Source organism: Lissotriton vulgaris, chromosome 4_1, assembly GCF_964263255.1.
Source record: "Lissotriton vulgaris chromosome 4_1, aLisVul1.2, whole genome shotgun sequence".
In the NCBI taxonomy this organism is placed as follows: domain Eukaryota; kingdom Metazoa; phylum Chordata; class Amphibia; order Caudata; family Salamandridae; genus Lissotriton; species Lissotriton vulgaris.
In genome coordinates this window covers 1,980,857,249-1,980,880,860 of record NC_141691.1, presented here as the reverse complement: position 1 = coordinate 1,980,880,860, position 23,612 = coordinate 1,980,857,249, and the positions used below count along the sequence as shown (strand labels likewise).

The 23,612-nt window shown below is 43.4% G+C and overlaps 1 protein-coding gene across 1 annotated transcript in view; it reads right to left on the bottom strand.

The window, feature by feature from the left end:
• Positions 1-19,567: 19,567 nt before the first annotated feature.
• The window catches only part of LOC147724774 (secreted Ly-6/uPAR-related protein 1-like), a 61,083-nt gene continuing 57,038 nt past the window's right edge, over positions 19,568-23,612 (bottom strand). Inside the window, exon 3 of the mRNA XM_086966294.1 lies at positions 19,568-20,201. Coding sequence (XP_086822420.1) covers positions 19,969-20,201 — 233 coding nt within the window. The 3' untranslated portion in view covers positions 19,568-19,968. The remainder of the gene's footprint in view (positions 20,202-23,612) is intronic.

Below are 23,612 nucleotides of genomic sequence, written 5' to 3'. Positions count from 1 at the left end.
CTAGCATGAAATGCCTGCAGAGGGTCCAGAGGTGGCAGCACGTATGCTAGTGGCACTCCCAAGATCTCAATCAGTGGCCCGGGTGCTCTTAAAGTTACACTGGCTTCCAATTGAAGCCCGCATTCAATTTAAGGTGCTATGCATTGTTCACAAAATTCTGAGGCATCACGCCCCTATGGGGTTATCGGGTTTACTGATGCCCTATTTGCCCAGGTGCGCTCTGCGTTCTGCCAACCATGGTCTGGTTTGTGTCCCTCGAGTAAGGAAAGCGAGGGCAGGGGGTCGTTCGTTTGGCCTTTTGGCAGTCAAACTTTGGCACTCCCTTCCAGCAAGCATTCGAGCCACCCCTAATCTTCTGACGTTTCGGAAGTCCCTAAAAACATGGTTGTTCCCCACTATCTGATATTTGTCGCTTGTTGAGTTTCCCTGTTATCTCTTCTGGTTTCTGTCTGCGCTGGGACGCCTAGTCGCTGAGGCAGCCATGCACATTACAAATCCTGTATAAATAAATAAATATTTATTTTTATTTATTAAAAGTTTTTTATAGCATGAACATGACACAAGTAGAGTGCTTTACATATGGTTGTGTAAGACATAGTAAGATAGCTGAGGGAGAGAATTAAACAAGTCCGGCAATAAACATTAGGAGCAAATAAGGACATTGTGGCGGGCGACCATGTGCTGCAACAAATGAGATGTAGGTATAGCAGTTAAACAGGATCGAGGTATAAGGGGAAAAGCTTCTAGTTTAGCCCAGTGTTCATTAGTAGAGCTTTATCTTCCCTTTTGATGGCAAATGTTGAGGGAATCAGTCTTGTTTCCACTAACAGAGAGTTCCAAATTCTCAGGGCAATGCCAGAGAATTTTCGATTGTAGGTTTTACGTTTTTTTAATTTCTTCAGTGTAAGCAGCAGAGTTCTGGTGCTCCTTGAGGGCTGGGAACCACCAGAAAGTTCCAGCTTGTTTGACAGGTAGCATGGGGTATTGAAGTGTAGTGTTCTATGGGTCATACACGTAATTTTTAGATGTATTCTTGCCTTGAAAGGAAGCCAGTTGAGCGATTTCAGGTCCGGCGAGATGGGGTTGGTCTTCTTGGAGCCATTGATTAGTCTAGTAGCTGCATTAAGGATGCTCTGATGGGGGCTAAACTGCATTTTGGTAAACCGCAGTAGCACTGCTGTATTCTAGTCTAGAGATGACTAGTGCTTGCACCTCCTATTTGAAGTTTTCTTGGGGGAGGTAGGGTTTGAGTTTTCGTAGGATGCTCAGTTGGAAGTTCACTCTTTTGGTCGATGCTCTGATGTGATCTTGCATGTTTAGGTTCTTATCTAACACAATTCCCAGAGATTTCGTGGAATCAATGATGTGTGGTGTGCTATTTAGAGCGATGAAGTTACATAGATATTTCACAACAGTGGGGGTTTTTCTAGTGGGTAGGATGAGGAGGAATTCCGTTTAAGGGCGTTTAGATTGAGATGGATGGAGGTTAGCCATTTTAGGATTTTGAGCAGGGTTCCGTTAAGTGACTTGATGTCTTCGGGGAAGGATATTTTCATGTACAGTTGGGTATAATCCGCATACATGTGATATTGGATGCTTTGAGGATTACATTCAGTGTGTCACTTAACATTATGCTTCTCAAGATCATCTGTTGCCTGTTTACATAGCTGGTAATATAATATGCCAATAGAGAGTTTTTCTACACCAAGAAGAAGATCCACGAGTTGTATCCTCTCCACCATCTTTTTTTGTTTAAAAAGCTGCAAATTTGCAGATATTTGAAAAACTTATTTTTATTCAGATTAAACTTAATCCTGAGTTTTTCAAACTAAGCAAACCTCTGATCTTGAAAGAGGTCTCCCAGTCTACATAATCCCAATTTCTCCCATCTAGCCAAACAGGCATCCTGACACATTCCAGGGATTGAGGGGTTCTTTTGTATCCACGCAATCAAAGAAAGAAGACTGGCTTTAAAAAAGCAAGCTTGGGAAACACTGAGAGAAGCCTCTATACAGAAAAATAGCTCTCAGTTCTGGAGGCTGGTTAAAACCCTATACCAACCGAGGGATAGTGGCAACAAAATAGACCTCGCCATAACTGGTGAAAGATGGCTAACCCACTTCAGGCAATTGTACAAGCATTCAAGGGTAGCAGACACTACCTTACCTTCAGGGTTGAGCCCTACTGTAGATAAAAGCATAGTTAATAGTAGAGATATACACCCCTTATCTTATCCATTCCCGATAGATTTAACTTTTACATTAGGAGAAGTCCAAGACGCAATTAGGGAAAGTGCACCAGGTAAAGCAGCGGGGCCCGATTGCACCCCGGTAGACGTCTATAAAGCCGAACCGGATTTCTGGGCCCCCCTGCTAACAAATGTTTTGAACAAGGGAAACCGAAATGGGTTAATTGAAACCTGGTCGGACGCCATAGTGGTCCCTATATTCAAAAAGGGCAGCCGAGACGACCCGACCTGCTACAGGCCAATATCCTTATTGGATGGCCTAATGAAAGTAGCAGGAAGGATCATTTTAAAAAGACTCCAAGCATGGGAGGAAGACCATAACGTTGTGTCACACTTGCAATATGGGTTCAGGAAAGGTATAGGGACAACCGAACAGTGTTTAAACTTGTCCCTCCTTACTTCCAAGTATACTCAGGCAAGAGGCGGAGCACTTTTTATAACTTTTGTTGATTTAAGCTCCACTTTTGATTGCGTGGACCACATGTTGTTATGGTCCACGCTGGGCGATCTGGGCATTGACGCCCGTATAATTACCTTCATTAAAGAGCTGTACAATAATTGTGGGGCAAGAGTGAGATATGGTAAACAGGGGGAATGCACTGAAAAATTAGCACTTTTAAGAGGGGTAAGACAAGGCTGCATCTTGGCCCCACGGCTTTTTACATATTACATAAATTCAGTTGGACAATACCTTTCCCTTTTTCCGAATGATTACCCCACTGTGAAAGGTTTACCAGTACCAATCTTCTTGTACGCCGACGATGCGGCCATAATGTCCCAGACTCAAGTCGGCCTACAGAGGGCGGTTACCAAATTTGCGGGTTACATGCAGGAAAGAGGCCTTAAAGTAAATATCTCCAAAACATATACTATGCCATGCACCAGAAAGCTCAAGAGGGCCCCTTGTAACATATTCCTGGACAAACAAAAAATAGCTACCATTGATAAGTTTTGCTACCTAGGAGTTCTCTTCGACAGGCGGTGTCGCTGGAAGCCGGCGCTGGCAGCAAGAAAGTTGGCTTTCATTCGCACCATCGGCGCCTTGCGCGCTTTCTCTGACAGACTCGGTGGCAAACCAATCAACGAGCTGACCCAGATTTATCGGTCCAAATGCGCTTCCACAGCCTCCTACGGTGCGGGTTTATGGGGCATTGAGAGGGACCACTCCCTGCAGGGTTGCGAAAATCAATTCATCTGCTACCTACTGAGAGTACCTAAAAGCACATCCTCATTTATGACGCATATCGAGACAGGAGTTAAACATCTCAGTGACATCATTAAGATGTCCCCTATTCTTCTGTGGCACAAGGTGTGGACAACACAAGAAGCTAGTTTTAAAAGGGACCTTATAGAAGATTGCTTAGCCTTAGATGGTGTTGCCAAGTTTAGATGGTTATCATATGTAAGATCACTACTTACCGAACTAGGACATCCAGAATACTTTGATAATCCAAGATCTATGGAGGGTGTTCCAAGATCAGCTCTCAAAAAAACAATAACCATCCACCTGGAAACTGCGAGATGGAATCTTGAAAAACATAAACATACCATCTTAAACTTCCAGGAAATTACTCCCACTGAAGGCCTGCAAACTTACCTGAATGTTGATCCTAGTCCGTATCACCGAATGCTTCTGTCCCGTCTGCGTCTAGGGATTTTTTACCGTATGGTAACTTTACCTGACATGAACAACTGGTCATCTACCAAGCTGACCTGTCCATGCGATAATATCGCAGTACAATCCAACATGCACATAATGTTTTTTTGCACATTTTATTCTAACCCCAGAAAACTATATTTGAAACCTTTATTAAAACGATGGGGCTTAAGAAATTGCAGGCCAGCTTTTCTAAAATTGTTAAGATTAGAAGATGATCATGTGATTTTCGCTGTTTCATGTTTTTTAAGAACTGTTATAAAGTACCGTAAAACCATGTGGCAAAATATTCCCCCTTCCGGTACCACCTTGCCCACGGTTGTTGTTTGATGATATTGCATTTTAAATTTATAACAACTAACGTTTTATCTTGTTGTCTATACACTTGTTTTTAAATGAATGTGTATAAGTAAGCATCCTTTGTATCAACTATGTTTATGAATTTTCAATTGATGTATTTGTTGTGCTTTTATGATTTTAATTGAAAATCAAATAAAGCTTACTTACTTACTTACTTACTTACTTACTTACTTACTTGTATCCAGGTATACCATTTACTTCTACTAATTCCAAACGTCTTTCTCAGGGCAGCCCAGTTTTTATAGGCCACCCCAGCACCTTAAACCTACCTTTCCTGTTATAGCTGAGTTCTAACTGTCTTAGCTAACATCGCTTCGCTGCCGATCTTCCTGTTAGCTCAAAAATTGATGGCACGCCCATATAGACTCTGGTATTTCCTCACTATTACTAAAGAAAAACTGCATATATTGGAGAGCAAAAGCTAAGGGATAAGCTTTAAAGTTTGGGAGAGCTAGCCCCCACACCTCATTTCTCTGGCAGAGGTAAAAAATGTAGTTTCCCTCCTTGTTTTACCATAAGACTATATGAATCTATACACAAACGTATCTAATGCTTTGAACCAAAACATTTTCAAATTCAAGCTGAATGGATCTAAAAAGATGTAAAATCTTTGGTAGAAGCAGCATTTTTATGATATTACAGTGGCCAGTGATAGACAAATGAAGATTGTGCCATCGGTCAACATCTTGCTTTGCTTTGACTAATATCGGTCTGATATTATTCTTAACAACTGATCTACTTTTGCCCCTATCCTTGTTCCCAGGTAAACCGCCTGCTCTACCACCCTTGGATCCTGACTGACTACAAACTGATTCACTACCAGTTGCATTTTTTGACGATTGAGAGAACAGCCTGACATTTTCCCATATTCTATTGTTTCCTGCTCCGCTATCAACATAGTTGATGTAAAATCTACTGATGCAACCAGATTATCATCTGAGTAAGCTAGAATTATAGTTTCAAAGCCTTGAGATTTGATAGGGATTGTGCCTGAATTGGATTCTAATTTATAAATAAAAGGGTCTATATGCATAGCAAATAGCAAAGGAGAGTAGGGACACCCCTGCCCCGTTACTCTCTCGATATTGATAAATCCTTATTGATTTCCCATGATTCGCAACCTGGCCACTGGACACCTATACAGTGCTTGTATTGCTTCTACAATCTTGTCCCAAAGCCGATCCTTCTCATAAATTCCCAGAAATATTCCAAATTGACCATGTTGAATGCCTTTTTGGCATCCATCAGATCCACAGCCATTGGTTCTCCCGCAACCTCTGGTACATCAAAAAGCATTGTCCGTGGTATTTCTACCTGGAATAAATCAATGTTGATTCCCCAATACCAATTTAGCTATAATTTGAGCCATCTGGGTGGCAAGCATCTTGTAGTACATCTTCATATCGCTGTTGATCAGTGTGATGGGGTGCTATGATTCTGGGTCGGCCAGTATCTTAACTTTTTTAAAGAAAACTACAATAATGGCACTCATCCTGTATTCAGGAGTCCTGCCTCCTCTCTGCATCTGAGCAAAGAGTTCCATCATATCTGGCACTATGTTACAACATTTTCTAAAATTCCAATGTGATTTGATCAATCGTACAGGCTTTCCTTGAGGGCATATCTTTGAGAGATTCTCTGAAGTAAACCTGCCCTTAGCATGTCCCTAACATGTCTTGTTCCTCTTGTGTTACACTTTCCACAGGAATTGAGGCCAACACTTGCTCAATACTCTGTGCATCCTCTTGAGATTGAGCATGGTAAAGATTTACATAATAATCATGGAATCCTTCCCATATATCCTCAGGATCCGAGAATATTTTGCCATCCATATCTTTAATTTTCTTATGTGTGCACTAATTAGTAGCTACCTTCTGTCAAGTGCGTATTACTAATAGGTGACCAACCGCTTCAATAAATTCATAGCACTCTTGTCCTATTGCGAGGAATTTTTTTGCCTTTTTATTTGGCTATAATCTCATTGATTTTAGTTTTAACCGTAACTATCTGTTGTAGGGTGGCGTCAACACTAGCTCCCCCTTCTTTTATTATTGAGATTAGGAAAGTTTCTGCTTTGATGAGGTTTTGATATAATTCTGCTATCTGTAATTTCTCCTGTTATGCCGAATCAGGCTGTACCTAAAAGATTCTCCTCTTGTTCTTGCCTTAAAGCTTCCCAAACCACCCTCCGAGTGGCACTCCCCCTATTTGAATCAAGAAATTCTGGGATCAAAATATTCATATGGGCTTGATAGCTGAGGTCTACCAACAGGGCTCTTTCAAAGTTCCACCAAGTAATGTTCCTGGTAATGCCATGCATGCCAATTCCATTACTAGTGGTTTATGGTCTGACATCACATTAGTGTATAATTCAATTTAAGCATCCCTTAACCGTTCTGATGACATCAAAAAATAATCCAACCATTTAAAAGTCCGGTGAGGAGCTAAATAATACTTATAGCCTGGGATCGATGCCCTTAACTCCTCTCATACATCTGCCAGACCTATTTCCCTTTGTTCCTATTTCCCTTGTAGATGTTTACGAGCTTTAAACACCCTTAACTTCTGTCCTGCATAGTTGCTTGATGTTTGTGGCTGCATTCATCTTGATCCATTAAGAGTAAGATCATCACAGATGATATAAGGTGCCGGCCAAACTGACAATTCCACTGAAAGAAAGTCCAGTATACCATGATCATTAAGAACCACTCCATAAATTGTGCAAAGAGTAAAGGAACCTTCACCATATCACCATTGCACAACAACCCACCACCTGTATCTATCTACTTTACTACGTACACACTTACCCACTGCTCTCCAAGCTAAAATTGGTACCCCTTTATTTTTAGTGTCTTGGGTGGTATTAGCTATTCATTTTAAACCCTGTGCCTCCAACATCTTCGTATTTTTATCTCTAATAGTTAAGATCCGCATTAAGAGCTTTTAAATCCTGTGCTACCCTCGGCCTTTTCCCGCTATTGTTGAAGCCACAAAATGTATAGCTGCAATATGAAAATTAGCTTTGCAACTCCAACCAACTGGCCAACCATTTCATTATCTTGCCTAATCCTTTTTGAATTATTCTACCAGGCAGCCACCATTTCTGCAAACTGTTGTCTGTTCCTGCATCAAACAATATATCTTTCTGTCATTGCTCGGATTAGTGATGACTTTCACTTCTTCCCCATCCCATTGAAAAAACAAACTATGCCCAACCCTCTCTAACCCAGGCCCCCACCCCTACTCATCCTAAGACCCATCTACCCTTCCTACCCCACCCGTGTAATACCTACCCTCTTCCCCTGCCTTCCACTAGAGGCAATAAACAACAAAGGGGACAATGAGGGCTTGATAAAGGTCCACCGTACTATCCTTGGGTAAAGCTAAAAGACTAAAGAGGTACGGTGTTCCTGGGTGGCAAATTGACCACTCAGTGAGTACTCAGAGTTGTGAGAAGGTAGGGAATACCTCCTCTCAGAACTAGGACCCTCACACCCCCAGCAAGCTAGGTGTCACGCTTCATCATATGGGTCTGCTCCTCATTGAGCCGGCGCTCCAATGCTCGACGGGCACCCATAAAGGGGCTCTTTATTGGAGATCTTTGGTTCCTTGCCATATAGGTGCTGTGGCTGTGAGGGGCCTAGTACCATGTAGCTGTAGTGTGTGGGTTAAAACAGATAAGGGAATCCTCTGTAATTATTTTTGTTATGGAGAGGTCACAACCTGATTAAAAAGTAAAAGAAGAAGGAGGGCGACTATTTTGTTTTAATTTGACAAAAATTACGCTCTACCCCTTAGCGGTCAACTTGTTTCTCCCCTGTAAATGTCCCTAATGGATCAATTGGCGATTCCTCAGGACCAAGTGACTACATTAAATCTATCTACAGACTGTGGGGTGGTTCTACATACCACTTCTTCTCTCTGTAGGAATTTGCCACGGAGAAAAGCAGACAACCTCTTCTGGATTCAAATGCTGCTACATCCGACTGCAGCGGAGTATATAGACACTCAATGTGGTGTCGCTGCTCCGGCTAAGACCAGTCCCGCTCACCTACCCGCTCTGCTGCATCAGGAAGGGCCATATACTCCGCTGCAGTCTGATGTAGCAGCATTTGAATCCGTAAAATGTTGGTTGCTTTTCTCCGGGGCAAATTCCTACCGAAATAAGAAGTGGTATGTAGAACCACCCGAAACTCTGTAGATAGTTTTCATTTAGTCACTTGGTCCTGAGGAATCGCCAATTGATCCATTAGGGACATTTACAGGCAGAAATATGTTGGCCACTAAGGGGTAGAGCGTAATGTTTGTCAAATTAAAACAAAATAGTCACCCTCCTTCATCTTTTACTTTTTAATTAGGTTGTGACCTCTCCAGAACAAGAATAATTACAGAGGATTCCCTTACCTGTTTTAACCCACACACCACAGCTACATCGTACTAGACCCCTCACACCCACCGCACCTATACGGCAAGGAACAAAAGATCTCTGATAAAGAGCCCCTTTATGGGTGCCCGTCGAGCATGGCAGTGCTGGCTCGACGAGGAGCAGACCCATATGTTGAAGCATGACACCAAGGTTGCTGGGTGTGTGAGGGTCCTAGTTCCGAAAGGTATTCCCCACCTCCCCACAACTCTGAGTACTCACCGAGTGGTCAATTTGCCACCCAGGAACACCCTACCTCTTTAGTCTTCTAGCTTCCACTAGAGGCAGACAGGCCCTCCAAGACCTGATGGTTGGTTCCAACACATGCCTTCTGCCGGCCCCCACCCTCTTGCTCCCTATCCAAACACCCCTGTGATTATGGGTAAAAATGCAGTGTCAGAATAAAAAAAACAGCAACTGATCATCTGGCCTCTCAGTATCCTTCACCTCCCCCCAGCCTCATCCACCATGATCAGCACTGCCAATGTACCTCTCATTATGTTAAAGAGATTATACCAATCCATATCTTAAGCCATGCTCGCGATATTAGATTACTGAAGGAAACTAGCTTTGTGGGCCCAACCTAATTAAATATTCTGTTGCCTGTATTTCTGAAGTGAAGGTTCTGGTTTGACTCTTAACAATCATTTCAAGGCGAGCTGGAGCCAGCATAACCGCTACCCGCTTAGCTTCTTGAGAAGGCTTTATAAGTTGCCTCAACCACTACCTTCGCTCTACCGTGATGTGTACAAAATCAGGACGTACAAAGAATGATAGTTCTTTAAAGTTCCGCTAGAAGTCTGGTCATGCCTTTTCGAAAATACTTTGCCGGAGAAGGAAAATTCCCAAAATACACCAAGACTGATGGAGGTCTACTTGTAGTTGTTCTGCCAGAAGAATTCTGATTCCTGCACATCAGTGGGTATCTATGTACCCTCTGTACTTCGATCTCCCAGTTCCAAGACACAAGTTCTGGGAAGGCAGTCTTTAATAGGTCAAGCATAAAGGATCTGATATCACTGCCCTCTGCCCCTTCCTTTATTCAGAGAAATTGAACATTATTTCGCATTTGGCGGTTTTCAAAGTCCTTGATCTTCCATAATATATCAACCAATTGGTCATCATGCATCTCAACTTGACCTTTGAGCCTCCTCAATTCTGCTTCAACCTATTTTGTCTTCTCTTCTATTGTGCTGAGTTTCTCCCCAATCTCATTGCATGCCTTATCTACTTTTTTAACTGTCCCTTGTAGCAGTATAGTAGCAACTGTGGCTCTGTAACCCTCAGATCTTGTCTCTGCTCGATGTTCTTTAATCATATTCAGGATAAGTTTTATTGTAGCCTCATTTGACTCCTCCCCGGTATAGGCTGCGCCCGTCCCTATTGAGACGTTGTAACTCCCATGGTCCTCGGCCTGGCCCAGCAATCGTGTGTCAGAATAATTCCATTTTAGTGCTTCTGCTGGCTGAAGAGATTTTTTAGAGGGGTGCTTTCTCTGATTTTCCTAAGCCTTCTGTGGTTTCAGATGCTTCTTTCGCTTCACAGTGCCCCCCTGCATTGTGAAGAAGCTACCACCACTCGCTCTCAACGGGGAGTCGCTAGTTTCCTCATCGCTTGTTCCAAGGCTCACATCAGAGGGCTCAGATTCATCCATGGGGGAATAAAATGTTCAACCCCCTCGCGGTTCAGGACCAGATTCTTCCCAGCCCCATTGGGCTCTGCACCCCCTCTTTACTTTTTACGATCACCATTTCTTTTAGAGCAGATGCCAAACTTTGCTTAAATTCATTTGCCCTTCAGGAGAAAGAGACACACACACTCAGGGGGTCTCCATTAAGTGTTCAACTACAGATATTTTGCTAGCCCTCAATGTAGTCCAACCCTCTGCCTTGGATACAGTTGCCGATTTTGGTTGTATCTCCTTTTAGCTTAAAACAGCCTCTTCAGAAGTATTACCTCTGCAGCCTGGGGGGCATCGCTCATGTTGGTATTCCCTGTGTTCTTCCCACCAGGCTGGGTTGATTCAGAAGACCCATGGCCACGGAAGAGGCAGTCACCAAAAATCTGTGATTGCCGATTGTGGAGTTATCTATGTATTCTCTTCACCTTTTAAAACCTGTGGACTGGCCTCTACCCCACAGGTATTTGATGCCACTCCTGTCTTGGCTGTCCCAATCTCGCGCCGAACTCCAGTGCTTCCTCTGCCACAGTCCTGCATCATCTGGCTAGATGCCCCTACTGTGTTAGTTGTCGCCCGGGAGCAAGAGCGCTCCGCAGCTTTAACATTTTTCAGCGTCATTAACTCTCCTTAGGCATTCGTGACTCAGACTCTGGTACGGATTCTCCGGGAGCAGGAATCTTGTCGGATTGAGATGATGAAGCCAACCCGCCCGGCCAGCAGAGCACTGGAGGTTTTAAAATCCAGTTCAACTACCTGTTGGTCCGTATTCCGATAATCCAAATCCACCACTCTATGTCAACTCCATTTTCTGCAGTCTGTACCAGGAATCTGGAGATCAGGTAGGAGCCAGCAGCCATGGCACTACAGGTTCACCATCTTGTCTACAATTGTTTGCATTCCACAGATAGCTGTGTCGCCATATGGAATTAAAAACAAACACATTTGTACAAAACACGTAAGGTCCTTGCACACAATTCCAAGTCAATGTGATAGTGTTCTCATAAAGTTCTCTGTGTTAGCAAGGTCGATGTTTCCAAGAAACTAACCCAAATTTCACAACTGCAAATGGGTGTCAAAAGTCGATGTGCAAAAGTGGAGGCAACTTCTAGAAAAAGCTGTCTACATGTAAAATGGCACCGTTTCCAGCCAATCCTAACTGGGACACGTGACAGGTTGGGAGTTCTGACTCAAGACTTCTACACATTAATGTGTCAGGCCTTCCTCCATGGATGGGGTCAGACTGCATTCCCAAGCAGCAAATGGCCACGAACATCACTTTCCGGCAAATTTGAATTTGTTAGGAGATCATGCTTATCCTGACAATGGATGTTTGGATTGTCCTAATAAAGCTTTTTGTGCCCTTATGAAAATATACCAAACAGAACAAATAGCCAGACAGGTTTACTTTTTTGTCATTTGATCACACCCAGCCTATGAGTACTGAGTGATCTACTATTTTATTTTAGTTTTCTGTCTTATTTTACTATTTTCATTTAATTTTTTGTATGTCATCAAAAGAACAGTTATCTAACAATAAAGAATGCATTCAGAAAACAATGTGCGCAATATATACAAGTGTTCAATATGTGCAGAATCAATACTCAATTCAAAGACACCTAAGATACATTACAAAAAATAAATTAATACAATGCCTAAGAACAATTGTTTTGAAATAGGCACCAGTCCTTCATATTATATACCAGAAGACAGGTGGACAACAGAGTTCATAGATGCTGCCTGCCTGTCTTTCTGAGCCAGGGATTAGATGAGTGTAGGGTTGCACTGCTAGGGATGGAAAGCATGGTATTATTTTTATCCCTAGTTGCACCCTTCTTCTTTATCACAGGCTCGGGGTCAATGCGTTTCGAACTACAGGGGTTCTCCTCAGGACACGGACTGGATAGAGCCGTAACTGTAAACAATCATAATGGAATTTGGTGTAAGATTTGTGTTGCAATCACATTAAGGTGGGCTCTCAGACTCTATAGAAGGTATATAAAAATACCTGTATGTAGCACTCATGACCACTTCAATGGAAAGGGAAGCCTCAGATGGAGTTTCTGCAGAAAAACAAGTATGTGATTGATTAAAAGCCTGTATCTGCGGCAGGCGCTATAACGTGCTGCAATTTTAAGCTAGGGAGACTCGCCGGCTAAAATCCTACCTGAACCTCAGGCGGAGTGTCATGTAGAATGAAGATGCGTGGGCCGTTCGCCGGTCCGGTGAATCTATTATTGTATTGCTCAGTTCAATTGGGGCTAGACAAGGATGTAAAGATATACATTAGATTCAGGGTCGGGCGCAATCTCATCAGAGAAATCTGCACTGTCTAGAGCGTGTTTACTTACTCGTTCGGTTGGTGAACCGCTCCGCGTTTGCACATACGGCGTTTGGCGTGTACACGCCGCGAGCCGACTTGGGTAATTTAAAGGGACCGCATTTGAATCGCACGGCATTAGAGATTGAAAGGGGCCGCGTGGTGGAGCACGACGCTAGGGAAGATGGTAATCGTAGTGCTCATTTAGCAAGCTGACACGGCCAGGCCAGGAAAAAGTCACAGACAATGCCAATGCGATCGGCTGAAATTAGAGACAAGCCTGGATGAGAAATGGCCTTGACTTGTCCACAGCAACGATTAAAAAAAGGGGGGGCTTGTTGATCATAGATTGCCCGATTCAGACAGTTCGTTCAGCCCAGAAATGGCTGTATCAAATTTCAGTATTAAATACGCTTCCTTTTGAGATAAGCGTGTTTCTGGATCACCACTGCCGCTTTTGATCACTGCCAACACGGTCCATCTCAGATCATTCACCAAGTGATTATGTTGTAAAAAATGGGACACCAATGGTGCTGTCAGGGTTTTATTGTTGATTCGAGAACGATGTTGTATAATCCTTTGTGTCACCTCCTGTGTTGTCTTTCAAATGTAAACTTTCTCACATGGACACTGGATGGCATATACTGCATTTTTAGTCTTGCAGTTGGTGTGTTCCTCATGACACCAAAATTTCCTTCCGTCAGTAAACAGTGAGCCTTCCATAGTGAGGTTACAGACGGAACAAGTTCCACATCTGCGATGTCCCTTTACCGGGTTCATTCCAAAGATTGTACTCTGAGTATCCTTTTACCTTGGGGGGCGTGTAGATGTAATTAACTGCCCTATGCTCCGATTTTTCTTTAGGGCAAACAATGGTGAACCAACATCAGGCATGATTTCTTCCACCAGGTGCCAATTTTTTCGAATAATTTTCTGCAGTGGGTGAGTGTGAGGTCCAAACGTGGACACGCACACAATTCGCTGTGTGGGTGATCTTTGTCTCTTCTCCAATAGGTGCTCCCTTGGAGTCCATCTGGCCCTTTTCATAGAGTGCTTGAGCAACTTGCGAGGGTATCCTCTTTCTTGTAGTTTTTTGACCAATGCTTGACCGTGAACGTCAAAGTCTTGGACTCTGGAGCTATTCCGTCTTACCCTAAGGAATTGCCCGTAGGGAAGATTATTCTTTAGGCTCCTGGGGTGATAGCTCCTGAAGTGTAGGGCATTGTTTTTGTCCGTTTTTTTCTGGAAAAGGGAACACGCCAACCCGTTGGGTGTTGTCTTGACTTCACATCCAAAAACGGTAAAGCTTTTGAATCATAGCAGAGGCTGAACTTTATGTCCGGACTCCGATTGTTGAGCCAAACATGACATTCTACAAACAGCTGTGGTGTCCCGCTCTAGATGCACCACACGTCGTCTATATATCGTAGCCACTGTTGGATGTGGTCTTGATATGGATTGTTGTTATGTACATATTTTTCTTCATATTGGCCCATGAACAGGATCACCATTTCACGGGCAAAAGGGCAGCCCATCGCTGAACCTTTCACTTGTAAAAACATTTCTTCCTCAAATGTGAAAAAGTTTCTTTTTAACGCCAGTGATGCAAAGGAGACAATCCGGTCTGTTTGTACTCGGTGGGGATGGGGCCTTTTTTCCAAATAGACTTCAAGGGCGTCAATTCCATCTTGTTGAGGGATTTGCGTGTACAATGACGGCACGTCCATCGTGACCATCAGCTGTGGTGTTGGATCAAACTGCAGCCCTTCAACTTTATTGATAAAATCCATTGTGTCCCTAAGGTAGGACGGTACCTGGACTATAAGTGGTTTTAGAAACACATTGACGAACTGGGAAATCGGCTCAAGGCCAGAGTCACACCCAGACACGATGGGCCGTCCGGGCGGTCTTGTGGTATCTTTATGAACTTTCGGTAGAAAGTATAGGTGATCCACTCGAGGATGCCTCACCTATACTTTCTACCGAAAGCTGAAACCACTTATAGTCCAGGTACCGTCCTACCTTAGGGACACAATGGATTTTATCAATAAAGTTGAAGGGCTGCAGTTTGATCCAACTACACAGCTGATGATACACGCGAATCCCTCAATAAGATGGAATTGACGTCCATGAAATCTATTTGAAAAAAAGGCCCCGTCCCCACCGAGTGCCAACAGACCTGATTATCTCTTTTGCATCACTGGCGTTAAAAAGAAACGTTTTCACATTTGAGGAAGAAATGTTTTTACAAGTGAAAGGTTCAGCGATGGGCTGCCCTTTTGTCCCTGAAATGGCGATCCTGTTCATGGGCCAATATGAATAAAAATATGTACATAACAACAATCCATATCAATACCACATCCAACAGTGGCTACGATATATAGACGACGTGTGGTGCATCGGGAGCAGGACACCACAGCTGTTGGAAGAATTTCATGTTTGGCTCAACAATCGGAGTCCGGACATAAAGTTCAGCCTCTGCTATGATTCAAAAGCTTTACCGTTTTTGGATGTGGAAGTCAAGACGACACCCAACGGGTTGGCATGTTCCCTTTTCCAGAATAAAACGGACAAAAACAATGCCCTACACTTCAGGAGCTATCACTCCAGGAGCCTAAAGAATAATCTTCCCTACGGGCAATTCCTTAGGGTAAGGCGGAATTGCTCCAGAGTCCAAGACTTTGACGTTCACGGTCAAGCAGTGGTCAAGAAACTACAAGAAAGAGGATACCCTCGCAAGTTGCTCAAGCACTCTATAAAAAGGGCCAGATGGACTCCAAGGGAGCACTTATTGGAGAAGAGACAAAGATCACCCACACAGCGAATTGTGTGTGTGTCCACGTTTGGACCTCACACTCACCCACTGCAGAAAATTATTCAAAAAAATTGGCACTTGGTGGAAGAAATCATGCCTGATGTTGGTTCACCATTGTTTGCCCTGAAGAAAAATCGAAGCATAGGGCACTTGATTACATCTACACGCCCCCAAGGAAAAAGGACACTCAGAGTACCATCTTTGGAATGAACCCCGTAAAGGGACATCGCAAATGTGGAACTTGTTCCGTCTGTAACCTCACTATGGAAGGCTCACTGTTCACTGACAGAAGGAAATTTTGGCGTCATGAGGAGCACACCAACTGCAAGACTAAAAATGCAGTATATGCCATCCAGTGTCCATGTGAGAAAGTTTACATTGGAAAGACAACACTGGAGGTGCGACAAAGGATTATACAACATTGTTCTTGAATCAACAATAAAACCCTGACAGCACCATTGGTGTCCCATTTTTTACAACACAATCACTCGGTGAATGATCTGAGATGGACCGTGTTGGCAGTGATCAAAAGCGGCAGTGGTGATCCAGAAACACGCGTATCTCAAAAGGAAGCGTATTTAATACTGAAATTTGATACAGCCATTTCTGGGCTGAACGAACTGTCTGAATTGGGCAATCTATGATCAACAAGCCCCCCCCCTGTTTTTAATCGTTGCTGTGGACAAGTCAAGGCCATCTCTCATCCAGGCTTGTCTCTAATTTCAGCCGATTGCATCGGCATTGTCTGTGACTTTTTCCTGGCCGGGCCGTGTCAGCTTGCTAAATGAGCACTACGATTACCATCTTCCCTAGCGTCGTACTCCACCACGCGGCCCCTTTCAATCTCTAATGCCGTGCGATTTAAATGCGGTCCCTTTAAATTACCCAAGTCGGCTCACGGCGTGTAAACTCCAAACGCCGTATGTGCAGATGCAGAGCGGTTCACCAACCGAACGAGTAAGTAAACACGCTATAGACAGTGCAGATTTCTCTGGTGAGATCGCGCCCGACCCTGAATCTAATGTATATCTTTACATCCTTGTCTAGCCCCAATTGAACTGAGCAATACAATAATAGATTCACCGGACCGGCGAACAGCCCACGCATCTTCATTCTACACGACACTCCGCCTGAGGTTCAGGTAGGATTGTAGCCGGCGATTCTCGCTAGCTTAAAATTGCAGCACGTTACACCTCCTGTCGCAGATACAGGCTTTTAATCAATCACATACCTGTTTTCCTGCAGAAACTCCATCTGAGGCTTCCCTTTCCATTGAAGTGGTCATGAGTGCTACATACAGGTATTTTTATATACCTTCTATAGAGTCTGAGAGCCCACCTTAATGTGATTGAAACACAATACTTACACCAAATTCCATTATGATTGTTTACAGTTACGGCTCTATCCAGTCCGTGTCCGGAGGAGAACCCATAATCTTTCTGTGGTTCGAAACGCGTTGACCCCGAGCCTGTGATAAAGAAGAAGGGTGCAACTACGGATACAAATAATACCACGCTTTCCATCCCTAGCAGTGCAACCCTACAATCATGTAATCCCTGGCTCAGTAAGACAGGCAGGCAGTATCTATGAACTCTGTTGTCCGCCTGTCTTCTGGTATATAATATGAAGGACTGGTGCCTATTTAAAAAAAGTTGCTCTTAGGCATTGTATTAATTTATTTTTTGTAATGTATCTTTGGTGTCTTTGAAATTGAGTATTGATTCTGTACATATTGAACACTCGTATATGTTGCGCACATTGTTTTCTGAATACATTCTTTATTGTTTGATAACTGTTCTTTTGATGACATACAAAAAATTAAATGAAAAAAGTAAAATAAGACAGAAAACTAAAATAAAATAGTAGAACACTCAGTACTCATAGGCTGGGTGTGATCAAATGACAAAAAAGTAAACCTGTCTGGCTATTTGTTCTGTTTGGTATATTGGAGTGGTCCAAGCCGGTCAGAGATAGGACCCAATCCTCCCTTGTTGCCCTCTTATGAAAATATAGTCAGGGTGATTCTTTGTCCTTATTCAAAGAGCAGAAAAGTGTACATATATTTATGTGTAAATGACAGTGAGATCATATCTTTTTAGAGTGTGGCGCCTACAGTACAGTCTCAAGAGAAATATAAATAATTGTCTTTTTCAACAAGAAACAATACATATTAAATCAGGGTGAATAAATCATAATCAACGATGAACAAGAGCAATTCCCTGATGGCTATTAAATAGGAAGACAGGTTCTTCTATTTTTGCCTATTTTATGTTGTTCCCTGAGTGGTTGAATAGGCTTGTCCAAGTTGAACATTGCCAGTGCTAGGAATGTGTTGATTGTGTTGCACCCTATTTTGTGTTGAGCACTGCTTGGGATGTGCTGCACCATGTTTTGTTTCATTTTCTCTCAGAAGTTGAGAACAGTGTTCCATCTTGAGAAGAGTTTGGGTTGTGTTGAACCTTGTTTTGTGTTGTTCTCTCTCACTGATTGAGACGTGTCATGGTCAAGTTGCACCGTGTTCCTGCATCAAGTTGCTTGATAACACTTTTCCTGTTCCCCCTCAGTGGTTGAGGAAATGGAAAACTTTCTGGGGCTGGCTGGTAACTTCTACTTATTGGAAATGTTTTTTCAATTTCCTCGCACACTGGTTGAGCGAATGGAAACCTTTCTGGAACAGGTTGGTAACTTCTACTTATCTGCTGCCACAGGGACGGGGTCACAATCCTAATTTCTTTGCAATTCATAATTTTGGGTATTTACTCATTTTTTAGACTCATTTTTTATTAGTCAGATTCTCTATGGATGTATATGTGTGCAAATTATTCTGTTTGTGTTTGTACTCATGGTTCTCTTGAAGGCATTCACACTCACAGTACTTCATTGGGTCAGTCAGGTCAATTGGATTGATGTGCGTCAAGTGTGTTGAGTATTTATTTTCCTTGGGTGGTGTGGCAACACAGCGCAGTCCCCCGTGAGGCTGCGCTGCGTTGAGCGACAGGGAGGGAGCAGGAGAGCGCCATATCTTCCCTTGTGCCGGCACTGATTTCAGCTATCGTGTGCCAGGCACACACCTTAGCGCCGTAGCGCTAGGGTGTGTGCATGAGTGCAGCATAGGTTTTGTACCTGAAGGGAACCCTTCCTGTACAAAATACTAGGCAAGGCACGATGCAAAGCTTTTCCCACTTTGCATACGTGCTGCAGAGTGCAGTACGCATGGAAAGTCGGAAAAGCACTGGGAAATGAAAGCATTTCTACTGCTAGCGCCTCCTTTGAATGGGAGTTAACTTTTGGCGCAAAGCCATGTTTACAAATCTTTGTAAATATGGTTTTGCGTCAAAGGGCTTGGGTGGTTGCATGGGAACACTGATGAACCAATCATGTCACGCCCCTCAGAGGGAAGTAACTCAAAGCAGTGCTTGGCGCTGTTTTGCGCTACTCATAGGGTACTTTAAAGTGCAAAACAAATTTTGCGCAGGAAAGAAAATAGAAAAAAACAAATTTGCACTGGTTAGCGTCACTTTTGTGATGCTAAACCGGCGCAAAAGTTTTGAAAATCTGCCCCTTAGTGTACAGTGTAAGGTGTGTGGTTTTAGGAGTGTGTTTTTTTTCTGCATCTCCAAGTATTGGCTGTTTCTTCATCACTGGGTATTGTGAAGCCCTTCGAGGCTCCTCCCAATCTACAAGTTTAATTCTTTGCTTATTTTGCTAAAAGAGGAAATCTGTAGTAACCTGCTTTCCTTCTCCCAAGTGATGTCATGGACAGTTATGGTTGCAGGTTTCATGTTTACTGTTCCTGGCTGTTAGACCTGGGCTGAGCAATCTGTAGCGTCTGCTCCTGGTGGGTTGTGTCTGGCATATATACTTGTACCAGTGCCTGATTGACTATTAAAGCCTTAAGTCAATCTTCAAGACGTCCATGAGTTCCTGTGCTTCTAAACTGCCAACTAACTTCACTACAAAAAAATGTTTTATTTGCTTCCAAAGATGTAAAACCAGCAAATCATGGGACTGTTGGGTTCTACCATTGCTTGCAAAATCTTAGCAAAAATCAACTGAGAATAGATCATCTATTTTGGGAATTTTATTATTCAAAGTGGCAGACAGAGAGCTTGATTAAGTGATCCACAACCAACTACACAAATATAACCTCAATACATTCAACTTGGGACCAGTGAAGATATTCATTTTCACAGTGCAGCAGAATAGAGAATACTCTATGTATTTTTAATTTAAAAAGGTACACTTTAAAAAACATCCTAGCTGGAGGTATGAAGGTGGAATTTGTGTTGCTTCACCTCAGGACATATCCTGCCTGCCTTTAGCACTGCTATGTTTTTGAACAGTAATTTATTGTTGCTGCTAGACAAGTGGACTCGAGGGTCATTGTCATTGCTTGAACACTCAGTGTTCTTTGCTTGTCTTTCCAATCATGCTGGCCTCATTCTGTGCAGTAGCTGTGAAATATGGTCAAAGTCCAGTCTGACTTAGGACATACATCAGTGCAGCTGAAGTTGCCAGAAGCATGTATTTGATGCCCAGGTTGTTTGCTTTGCTCCTGTCTCCTAGGTGGACACCTCTTCTATTGCAAAGATCAGTGGAGCAGCAGTCCGTGGGATGCTTGAGCCCAATTTCATCTTTCGTCTGGATACAATTGGCAGCACAGCCCTTGACAACTTTCCCATTTCCATGAAAAGGAAACTCTAGAAGAGAAAAATCACTCAGTTAACCATTCAGTTTAAGCACAAAATACAACATACTCTGATTCCCTCATTAGCAGTGGGTCGGAATTTGGTGTGGGGATACCCGGGAACTTAGGGCCATATGTATCAAGAAACCCTTTTGCGATTCCTAAATAGCGATTTATAAGGAATCGCTATTTAGGGATTGCAAAATGGTATGTATGAACAATTACGCTTTTTTAGCGATTCCTTAATCTTCCTTATTCGCAATTAAGGAATAATTTACAATGCATTCCAATGGGCCAGGAGGCCCATAGGAATGATTGCGAAATAATTCTCAAATTGCGAATTCGCAATTTGCTAATCGCAATTTGAGAATTATTTCAAGGGTGCAGGGGTGTCTCAAAGAGACCCTGCTGCACCCCTGAAATGTACATGAGTGTGCATATGGCGCACATACATGCCCTATGGGCATGTGTGTGCATCACATGCCACCTTCAAAAATGCCAAATTGTGCATTTGTTGAAGAATTCGCAAGTTACCATCAACTACAAGTTGGTGGTAATTTAGGAATTCTTAACCATAAATCGCAGCCCAAAAATGCTGCATACATAGCATTTAAGGAATCGCAAAATTGCGATTCCTTAAATGCTATGGCAAAATAAGGAATCGCAAATCTTTGCTATTCCTTATTTTGCGAATATTTCATAGATCCCAAAACATGCAAAAAGGCCGTTTGCGATTCGCAAAGGCCGAAATTCTGCGAATTTCGGCCTTTTGCGATTCGAAAAAGGCTTCTGTGTGAACACCCTAAATCAAATTCCACCTCTACCAAGATATAGAATAGGGAATAAATACACAGACATGAAGGGCACGGAGAAAACTGCTGACTGGGCAGGAAGAAAGGGTCAGAGAATGGAAGAGAAGGGAAGGGATGGGTGAATGGGTGGAGCCCAGGTCCATCTGTCTGAGGGATGTCTGTCTTCTCTCCCATGCTCCTGCAGGGGTCAGGCGGATGCCAGTGGCATAACAAAACTTGGGTCCCCCCCAGCCCCCGCAAACTACATGGAGGGCCCCTAAGACCCAATCAGGTGCTCTCAGGCCAGGTGCCCGCTGCCCTGAATAGTGCAGGAGGGGCCCCCTGGAACTCGGTTTGGGAGCCTGACTCGGTCAGCTAGGTTAACAACGATCTGATTGTCAATATAGTGATTTTTGAGGCAATAGATGAAGTACATTTATATTAGTGCTTTGCAAATTCCAAGCATGATTATGTCCAAGAACGCAATTGTGGACAGTACCATACATCTTGTCCAAACTTTGAAGGGGTTCTGAAGGATATGTTTTTTAATTTTCTAAGTGAAAATAGGGCTAAAACCAGGACCTGAAACACCACTGCAAGTAGTAATTAACCAATCTGTTGTACTTGAGTTAGCACAGGCCACCATTTATTCCAGCATTACATACAGCCACTTTCTTACTCACAAAGGTACAAGGAGATATTGCAGAGCTTTCTAAAGAAATGACATCTTAATTTTACTCCAGGTGTGTCAGCTTTTATTCAGAGCAGTTTGTAATCACACACGAATCAGTAGTGGCTGGAGACTTTTTAAAAGTGGTGGGCTGGGCATAAATGTACCAAACCGATAAAGGGGTAATTGGGCCTCTCGCCGACAAAAAAATGGAAAATGGTGGCTAAAATTGTACATTTTATAGCAAATGGTGGCAGTGCTCTTAACTACCTTGTCCTCGTGCAGTGAAGTTGGCCGTTGCTGTGTGCAGTCAAAATTCCAAACTGCCAGAAAGAATGTCGCCGACAAATGGTCAATCACTATATAGCTTCAAAATAAAGCCACACGGTGATTGGCCACTCATGTAATTCTCCTGCCCTGTGCAGTCTAGAAACAGCGCCAGGATTGGTTGAAGCAGGGAAATCCAGCCTTCCATGGAAGACTAGAAGGCTTTATCTGTGATGCGCACTACATTGTCTTCATCCTCCCTTTATGAGTCAATCATCTAATTCTCTTTCTGCCAAGATTTGGCCACATCTTCTAAGACACCTGACGCTCGCAGCAGCAGCCCAACGGAAAGAGGGCTCTGATCTGGCACAGGGGTTTGGCGATAGGGCAAGGCATTTTTTCCTTAAAGTATGGCATCAATGTCATTTAGATTATACATTTGTTGTGATATGGCAACTCGAGGGCAGTGGGTCGACGTCCCTCGCAATCCAATAGAGGAACTGCCTCTCTGTCAAGAATCATGTTTGAAAGCATCTGGCAAGCTATGCCCCGACCACTAAACTTTGTTAGGCTACCTACCGCTCTACCTGAGTTATGATGGTGTTGTGGTTTCGCCTGGAAGCTCTGCTGTTTGTGCTAGTCTGGGCCACATTGCTGCCTCTGTTAGGCATCTCCCTAGCGTGGTACACAGCCCTAGTGAACCAGGCCTAGAGGCACCTGTCCAGCAAACTGATGCTGGTGAGCAGGATGGAAAGCAGCCTCTATGGAGATAGGTTACCGAAGGTGAGGGCTGTTAGTGGTCCAAGAGCATGCCAGGGCCCCAGCGGCACGCAGAGAGAATCAGGAAGGTTGTGTTGCCAACATTAAATACTATGTGCCAGGGCTTCAGGCCCCTGGTGAAGATGGGAGTATGTCAACACACATTGGATAATGTTTGGAGGCCCGATTGGCATAAGTAAGACATTCAGCTGTCACCCCCCCCTCATACACACAATAAACCAGGCAAAGATGCACACTGAATACCCCACAGAATGCCTCAAACAAAGTCCCTAGTATGACCATCTCCCACTTCTGTAAATGATTTACATACAAGGCCACCCAGAAATCATCCAGTGTTAAATATATACATGCATACAATGCCATAAGCAGAGTTTGGTAAGTAGAAACTACCGCAATATAGATGCGTCACATCACAAATTATTTAATTCCTCCACTATGTTGTTGAATCACCTCAGGTGGCTAGCAGGTAACGTCTTAACTGACAAGACCCCCCACAAACATTCTAAGAATCTTTACTCATGCAGGTGCTACAAAAGAACCTATACACACTGAACCTTAAAGGAGACATCTGTAGGTACGTGAAAAATACATTGTAAGGAACAAGCACTGACTGAGCAGTGGTACGGCTCCGACTTTGTGGCCCAGCGCAAGAGAGAAGAAGGCAGACAAGGGAGAAGAGAGAATCGCCTCGCACTCATTTTCAAGCACTGCACTCGTGCTTGTGGCGCGTCCCTGCTCGCTCCCACAAGGTGGATGCTATCACAAGCATCAGTGTGTGCTTGAAAATGACCAGAGTGGTGGCTAAAGGTCCTACTATGCAGTGCATGCACGCTGCGTAGGTGAGACCTAAAAATCAGTCAAGAGGAATACTGGGAGTCCAGTAATGGTCCTTCCTTTATTATCATGACCTTTCTTT